The 9284-nt window shown below is 39.4% G+C and overlaps 1 protein-coding gene across 1 annotated transcript; it reads right to left on the minus strand.

Moving 5' to 3' along the window:
* Positions 1-378: 378 nt before the first annotated feature.
* RANBP1 (RAN binding protein 1) lies at positions 379-7742 on the minus strand (the record flags this gene model as incomplete). Its single annotated transcript, XM_010154374.1, has 5 exons — positions 379-855; positions 1786-1851; positions 3557-3685; positions 5632-5789; positions 7606-7742. Coding segments are annotated over 5 exons (615 nt in total), but the record flags the coding sequence as incomplete, so codon positions are not given.
* Positions 7743-9284: the final 1542 nt, after the last annotated feature.

The raw sequence follows: 9284 nt of genomic DNA on the forward strand, positions 1-9284 counted from the left end.
TGGAAGATCTGGGACCACAGCAACAACTTTGTGCTACATCAAGCATTTATAATACTAACAAATCTGGAGGGGGTTGTGCAAAGATTTTTGGTTTTTAAGAGGAAAATTCTTCCTGGGACTCAGGTAATACATTTTCTCTCCCACCTTTATTGTCACTGTCTGACAGAACATCATTAATAGAGCATTCCTGGCACACTACTGCCTGATTTCAGAAGTCTGCTGCATTTCAAGGCTCAGAGGCACAATCCCTGCTCAGCAACCCACAGCAGAAGTGTGAAAGGTCATTCATGCTACCGTTTTAGAAGCCGCATAAGAAACACCTATGTCATCTTAACCTTCCCTGTTGGTAAAGTCTGTTAACCTAGTTAATCCACACGTATGATGATATGTATCTCAACACCCAACCAAACAAGTGTATTCATAAGCCTTTAGAGTATATAGAAAACTCAGTTCTGTCCTCTGATGCTGTTTTCAAGTTCGTTTTATTCACTCTTTTGGATGACTATAAATAAGTGTTTCCACTATGGAAAAGAAAATTAGCACAGTACATTTTCATGACTGGGGAATGGATTTTCTGAAGACATCTTCAAAAGGGCAAAAGCTTAGAAAAAACAACCTGAATGTTCAATTCAGTTCCTTATAAAGTCCCTTGTAAAAAAAAAAAGGAAAAAAGTAAAAAAAAAAAAAAAAGGGAAAACAGAAAAGGAAAAACTGCAAGGCCCAGGATGATTTATTGCTTTTCTTCAGGTTTTTCCTTGGTCTCTTTCTTCTCAGATTCTTTGCTCTCTTCCTTTACAGAAAGCTCTTCTAATTTTTCAGCAACTTTATCAGCACTATCATTTTTGTCTGTGCCTGCTAAGAGATTGATTAGGAAAAAAGTTACATACAGGCAGTAACAGATTTTCCTGTTAAAGGGAAAAGTAGAAAGGTGGGGGGTGAGACAGCCGGCATTTAGAATGAGAACACCACTGAGCAGAGGGATTCATTCCATTTCTCTTCCTTTGGTCGTTACCTCCGATGTCAGAATTCAAGAAGTAGCACTTGCATCGTTAAATCACTAAACGAGGCCCTAATCATAGTGACTGAGAAACATGTAACATGCGGTCAGCTTTGCTGCTACCAGGAACAGGCTCCACAGGGTGCATCTCCAGTACCTACCTTCTTGTCTAGCTTAACCAAAAAACCAAAAGTCAAGTTCCCCAGAGTCAAGCTGGGGAGTGGGAAGTTCTTAAGACTGAAAAATTCCAGTCTAAGTATCTTGAAGAGTGTTGATTGCAGACCATTAGTAATATGTGCTTTAGAAAGACGGAAGTGTTTATCTTACATGGTCAGGTATCTTGTCACATAGGCAATTGTACAGGGTGGTGCATTAGTCTATTAGAGACCCATGAAGAAACACTACAACTTAGCACACATTAACAACTATAAAAAAAAGTATTCTACTTGTATGACTATGTATTTATGGAATTTGGGAAGGGGACTGGGAAGGAAGAAATATCAGTGTGGTTGTAGTGTTTGAGTTCATTTCTGGACCAAATCAGAAGTGCTTCCTTAGCAGCCTTTCCAAAAAAGCGATGTCCCAACAGCAATTGTAACAGCCTTCTACAAGCAAGAAGGCAATTGTCACTCCCGTGAACTATTTCTCTCGCAGACAGAAAAAGCACCTGAACTGAAGACAGCAGTTCAGTACAGAGTGTGTCTGCTGAGACAACAGTGCCCCAGGGGGCTGTAACCACCCGAACAGCTGAAGAGTGGCTGGTACCACACCAAGACCTTTCACCTTACCTTTCTTTGCTCTCTTGTCTACTTCATTCCTGCATTCTTCAAATTTTGCCTTGAATTTCTGTGCATCTGTTTCAGTAAAAACAGAATATTTTTTCATTAGTTTTACATCCTTGCAACATTGAATACTTCCAATTTTGAGGAAAGATACCTGAGGAGAAGTTTTGTGTAAACAGTACTTCCTAAGTGCCTACAAGTTATCTAGTTAAAAATCATACAAGATGCTATGCAAAATTCTTGAATCACATCTTTGTGCAGATGCAGTTTATTTTCTACTAAAGCAGCTTTTTCCTGACTACAGCAGCTAAGGAAGCATAAACTTCATTATGTTCTGGTGCAAGCCACCACTTAACAGTCATTCCAAGTAACTAATTGACGTGCAATAACGTTTCCACAAAATAATACAAGCAACAAGACACAGAAGCAGGTCAGGCAAGGTACTTCCTAACACCAGAACGGCAAGAAAGGGGATTTGGTCTGACTGACCACATGAGGTCACTGTTGCCACACAGGGGTTCAGAAGCCACTGTGAAAGTCCTCCAGGAAGTATTTGTATTGATTCCCTTTTCAAGCATCTCAAAAAGGAAAGACACTTGAAGGGCATGCTTATGCCTGTTCACCTGTCATCTGCTTAGTACTGCAAAGGGGACTACTCCCTCAAGACAAAGAACTCAGTAAGCTGAACAACCTCTACCAGAAAAATATGAGCAAATAGTTACCTAAACACATTTAATCTCATGTTTGATTAAGAAAGAAGCAAGCACTAAGCAGGCAGATCAGGAAGATTTATATGGCTAAACAATATGATATTGGAGACTCGAGGAAAAAGGAAGCATGAAAAATAGGCTAAGTTCTCCCCAGATGTAGGCAAATCCCTCTAGCTTTCAAATACCCAGCCACTTAATTAGCCACCTAGCATATAGGCGGAAGAGGCGGCTAATGCACTCAACTTGTGCAACAAATGGTAAAGCAGGGGATGCACCAACATTTTTCCTCTTTCATTTTGCCTTTTTTTCCCCCTCACACACAAAAAAAACCCAACCAAAAAAAAAAATCACAAAAAACACCCAAACCCCACAACCAACCCAACAAAACACACAAAAAAACCCCAAAAAACCCAAAACACTGATTCAGTCCTCAGGAGCTCGGAAAGCTACACTGTCATTCAACCCTACCAGCTGGTCCATTTGTAATTACAGCCCTACTTTCTTTTCTGGAAGCCCATCTAGTCACTCCAAGAAAAACCCACCAACTAGCTATGATAGTTGAGTTTGACTAGCATTTTTCACTGAGTTTAATCAAAACAAAAAAAACACTATGTACTTCATTAAAAAAAGAGTCAGATGTTCTACTAATGTAGATGGACCAGAAATCTCAGGTCAGTGTTTCCTTGCTTCTAATGCAAAAATATACTCTTAACTACAACTGAGCACCCGAGACAAACAAAAGCAAGATGCATGTATTGACTCTACTCCATAGTATCACTGCTGTTAGTTTTATTCTATGTGGCATTACACTTGCAAGAAATGGCTTAAGTTAAAAAAGTGCCTAGGGCAGAAAGCTCAGTAAGTATGACTGGAGACCTAATTATTACACTGTTTGTCAACACATACGATGAAGTGATTAACTGACTTCCCCCACTTAAAACAGTAATAAGCTAATACTACCATGCAGTGGTAAGATACACTGTATCTCAACAAGGTTTGACTGTAGTGTTTAGACTGTGTAACACAGCAGTGTACAATGAAGACAAGTTCAGTGCCAGTCCACTCACTCTCTGCATTTAAAAATCGGATTGCCAGAAGTTCAGGCTTTGGGCTTTCATCTGCAAAGTCAGCATGTGTGTTCCAGACCCATGCTCTGTCGCTCCCGGCATTAGGCTTCAGCTCCATTAAGGGTGTGACTAAAAAGGAAGCATTAGAAGATGTACACAGCACAATAGTAAGCGTTTTCCACACCAGCCACTGTGAATCTTATTGACAACTGTGTTGGTTATGTAAAATACTTCAAAGAATTAATTTTAGATAAATAGAAGACAATGGTGCCCATATATATTTCTCCTTATATCCTCAAATAAGATGATGCAAGACTGACTGTACAAAAGACTGCTAGATTGCTTATTGTCAAGAAACTGAGTTTCATTCAATTCTTGTTTACAAGAGATGACTGTGATATGAGAGATGCGGTCACTAAGTGCAACTGAAGAACAGACAAATGGTTTAGGAGAAAAGGCATCTAGACAGACAAACAGCATTCATCCTTCTTTGCACACTGAAAATACTACATACCACAAAAAATTATTTTTAAAAAGCACTGTTCCTAAAATTAGTCATCAAATCAGGTTCATTTTTCTCCATCAGTTTAAAGCTCTACTACATGGTATTACAGAACTCTGCAGGGCTGCAAGATGTGCACAGCGTACTTTCAATCCATGCCCTTTCCTTCCAAAACACTGCAATTACTTCACCTGACTGATTAGAGAAGTTGGAACTTCATTTCTGACACCACTCTAAGACTTTTTACATTACACATGTGAAAAGTTTAAGCAGAGCCCTTTTTTTTCCCTGACCCCTGGGTCCTTTTTTTGTTCTGGAAAAATCTGAAGTACCTACTCACTTCCTTGCATGTTTTAAATTTAGAGATCAAATTACATTTTGTTTCATTTAATGTTCTGCAAAAATGAAGAGTCTTTTTAGCTGCCTGTGAGTCAGCAAAAATTCCATACGGAAATTTATACTGAAAGCAGGTTTTCCAGAAAAAACCCTTTTGACATGCACACTATAAATTTATTGATTCTATTCTGCTTACATGCCACCTATATTTTCCTAAACAAAAGGTTTATTCTTATGAGTTGGTGACCCCACTGCTTTCATATCTGCCATTTCATTTACTAAGCAGCAACAGCCATGTCCTCTGAGTAGTCTGACTTTCTGAAGAGATTTACCCAAAGAAAACAAGCATTACTGCTTCTGACTTCAGATCTGCATTACGCTACTTCGAGCAAGTTGTTTCAAGTTATCTAAATGTAGTTTAACTCCACAGAATACTATATACTCTTCATATAAACATCTGAATATTACCAAAGCAGCCAAGTAACAAGGTGTTACCAAATTAATCTACTTGTTGCCACTTATGTTGACTTTCAAGCCTGTCTTGCCCTTTCATGTTTATTTTTCTTCAAAGAGGACCAAACCAACAAACCTCTCCTGCTCCATCAGCTCTCAATACACATTCTTTTTGAATGAGTTAGCTGAACATACTGCGTTCACCGCAGTTTATTTCACAAGCAGAGACAGGCAGCTACAAATTAGTTTAGCACCTCAGTATCTGTTTTCTGATGGTTAAACAATTGCTTCTACCAATTCAAACGTTTAGGTCAAAGTAGTGAATTATTATGTGATTATTTCCCATTCTTTTATGGAAACAAGCCAGCATACAGTTAATTTTTTTTATGCTAAATAGTATTAAGGCCTACATTTTCTAAAAAAATCACACACATTGGGAGCAATCACATGATGCCTGTCTATCCCAGTTAAATTTTAAAGCATCTTTAGAACACTATCAGAGTCTGAAGAAAAAAAAACCCACAACTTTTCAGACAGCCTCGCAGGCAGTCATGAAAACCAGCTACAGCTTCTTGCCATCAATAAAACTGGGCACTTGTTGGTTTGTGTGCAGAGCAGGAAACAACTGTATTTACAGTCCAATATAAATTTGATGCCTTTTGAAGACATACATCAATTCTCTATCTGCTACTAAAAAGCCACTGAGCTCTTAATCTACAGGATACAATTCTACAATGCTTATTTTTTGAAACAAAAATAAGTAGTATAGCAACGTATAACATACTATAATGGTTTGCACAGATTTTTAGAGTTTTATCCCTCCTCATGAGGAGGCGAATTGTTCCCTTCTCCTTGTGTTTCAGGAGTTTTACGTCACCAGTTCCTCGTTCTTTCCATTCCGGAAGGTCATTCTCGGATGCAAATCGGAATAGCTTTGCTCGCCTTGAAGAAGAGAGAATTGAAGAAGTTAGCCTGCATGTAGAAACATTTATCAAAACAGCATACTCGCCTGAACAGTACAGTCGTGGGTTGTTTGGTTTTTGGTTTTTTTGTTTGTTTTTAAAAGCTGCACACAAGCAAGAAAACAATTCCTTATGTAGGGTTTCCCGCTCTACTTCAGCACACAGATTTAGAAACTGATACGATAAATTCAAATTTAATAACAAACTAGTAGGAATTAAGTAATAGCTCTGTTAAAATTCAGCAGACACTTTTGGGGGACAACAAAAATACTCAGTGTAGCCAACCTTTTAAATTAAAGTAGCTAGTTAACAGGTTATGCTACACCTACAGCTCTTATATATCATGAATACAACTGCTCCATCTAACCAGCAGTATTAAGTCAAGAAATCAAGCAGCTTGAGGCTAAATAAAGATTTTTATAATTCCAAGTCCAATGTTTGAACAACTGTTAACAAAGTGCCTCACCCTCTAGTCTCACTCATTCCCTTTTAACTCCAAAAACTCTGTTGTTGCTATTCTTAAATCAGGAATAAAGGAAGCTTAGTGCTGCACTGCAGTGCAACATACCTGCTTCAGAACATCACTGTTTAATCTTCCAAGATGCCAGTGTGCCAAAAGAGAAACAGGAGTAATTTGGGACATTAGTCAAAATGGAGCCAAGACACAGTCTGAGCTTTGCTAGTGAGGAGTTTAAGACACTGCTATAGGAAGGGAAGCACCTGCTCACACTACAGGACATAGATAAAAGTATATTGTTCTATAAAACAGCAAGGGATAGGGACATGTAATAAGCCAGGCTCTTCAAGAGAAGGTATCAGACATTGGAGCAAGCTACTGTTAACAGATGCTCTGATGCAGATCAACTACTTGGTTGCAAAGCAAGTCCTTCCTTCTAAACGCAGCTGTCATTCAGTAGGGATTCCCCTGAACTCAGCTATCAAAACCACCAGCATTCCAAAAAGAAAAAAGAAGGGTTTCTTTCCTCCTTCATCCCTTTGTAGGCATAAAAATGAACCTACAAGGCACTGGAACTCAGCCTATTATTTCCTCCCTTTTAAATAAGAAAAACTTTTCATCTGATTCTGCACATCACGTGCAGAGAAGCCTAACGGTCAGAGATCTCACCAGGCTACTAGTCAGAAACTGACCATCGCTCCAGGTTTTACCAGGATCTGTATAAGGAGAACTCTAATCTCTCTTCCAGATGAACAATACCCTCCTGAGATTAAGTAAAAGCAGTATGGTTTTAAAGCTATTTAGAGCAAATACAGCACAGATCAAAATCAAAAGACTTCTTAAGCCTTTAGCCTAGCTTCAGAATTGTAAGCCCAACCTAAATATAAAACTATGTTTACAACAACAGAAGGGTACTGCCACAAATGCCCCAATACAGCACTGCATCTAGTGCTTGAGCATATCATACATCGCCCTTTACAAATGGGGATGCACAGCAGTAACATTGTATGTCTCATTTCCCGCCCCCAAGATACTTGTTCCTTACTGTGATCATACAATTTCAAACCCCTAATACTACCCAAGTTAATGTTTTTCTTTTAGGCTAAGCAATACTAAACCCAGATTCATAGTATCAGCTCCCTTCCATTGTTCCAGGCTTCAGACTTTCTCAGGGCATATTAGCAATCTTCTCCCTACTCAACCTCTGCCACCACAGTGAATACCAACCAACTTGGATTACCACTTTATAGACAGATTCCTAACAACTTAGTTTTTTATAAACATATTTAAGCTTAAGTCTAATAAACATTTAGATAATATACAGAAACAGTCTACTTACATCTTAAAGAGTTCTTCCTCATCCTCCTCCAGAGTTTTTATTTCTTGCTCTGGAAGGGAAACTATGGGCTCAAACTGAGGATCATGGTTAGAATCATCTGCATTTTCAGTAGAAGTATCATGCTCCTCGTGTGTTTCCTGGAGAGGGGAGGCATAAAAGAAAAAAAATGCACAAAACTTGCTATATACTTAATCTGAAGGACCCACACTGTGTTTAACATGAAAACATTTAAGGCTATTCAGCAATTAGATCTTAGTAACTAAAATAGCCCATAACAATGAAGAAAAATTATTATAGCTGAAAACAAGTGGCTTTAACATCAACACAGTTGAAGGAAAAAAGGTGCTTTTGTAGTGCTAGATGTTTTAGTCCTACCATTCTTATTACTTGTGCAGAGGCTTGGCCTTGGAGCAATAGTTCTTGCTTGCGGAAAAATAGTTTCATCAACTGTTTTCCTATATCATGTGTTTTATGCTACTAAAGCACTACTATTTCTCAGCGGCTAATGACCTATTGTTAATGGGAAGAAAATAACCCACAACATCAAAGCAATCACCTACTCCAGCCTAAGGTGCACATTACATCCAGAAGTTCATTATTCTAGTCTTACATATAAGAAACATCCAGTCAATGCTATTTTTGAAGCAAATTGCAACAATCGTGAAGTACTTTAAGACTCTTTGGGGAACTTTAGGTTAAGGGTAAATGGTCAAACTACTACTTCCTATTTAATTATTTAGGAATCTATCATAGCACTAACGAATTGTATATAGTATATGACTACTAAGTAAACGGTAACAAATGATAAGCATCTCTAATACTTCATACATATGCACTGCCAAGAAGCATTCTGTAGGGAAGCCTGGAAGGGAGATTAATCTACAAGTTTAATGAGCCATAAGCAGCTATCTGAGGTCAGGGGAACCGATTTGGGGGTTTGGGTGTTGTTGTGGTTTGAATACCAAAGAAAGGAAAAAAAAAACAGTCTATACACTGAAGACACTTTAAGCTTATTTTCACTTTACAGATGAAAGAGTCCACTCTTACAGGCTGCCCCTTATAGAGCAGATACACACCACACGTGCATAAAGCAAGAGGGATGAAGCAGCCTATTTTTACTAAATAGTTAAAAATAAAAAAGGGGATCAGGGGAGAATTGGGGAAGAAATGGTGCAAAATAAATCCTGGTTATGTCAACAACAACACACCAGCTATCACTGGTTTTATGTCCCCAGTGTTCCAATATGTGAAAGAAAAAGTGAGAAAGCTGTAAGTCAGATCCGTTTTCAATAAAAAGAAGCACTGGCCAAACTTTCGTGCCTCCCTAGTAGCCAGTAGCACACCCGGTATCGCAATTCATCACCAGTTCTGCGCCTGACCAGTTATTTAGAGGAGCCGTAAGAAATGCCTAATTCACAACAGCCACAGGCGAGAGAAGGCAGATCCCGCTATCACGGTGAGATCCCGCCCTGCCGCGACACAGAGCACGTGGGACTGACGGCTCCTTTCACCAGGCCGCGGCACGAAAGGTCCGGTCAGCCGGGCTGGGGGGAGGGGCGGAGAAGAGAGAAGGAGAAGAAAGGAGGGAGACGGGCAGAAGGATCCCCCGAAAGCGCCCGGGTGGCAGATGAGGCCGTGGCGCCTACGAGAGGCTCCGGCTCCCCCGCGCTCGGGAAGGG

Source organism: Eurypyga helias, unplaced genomic scaffold (assembly GCF_000690775.1).
Source record: "Eurypyga helias isolate BGI_N326 unplaced genomic scaffold, ASM69077v1 scaffold30280, whole genome shotgun sequence".
Lineage (NCBI taxonomy): Eukaryota > Metazoa > Chordata > Aves > Eurypygiformes > Eurypygidae > Eurypyga > Eurypyga helias.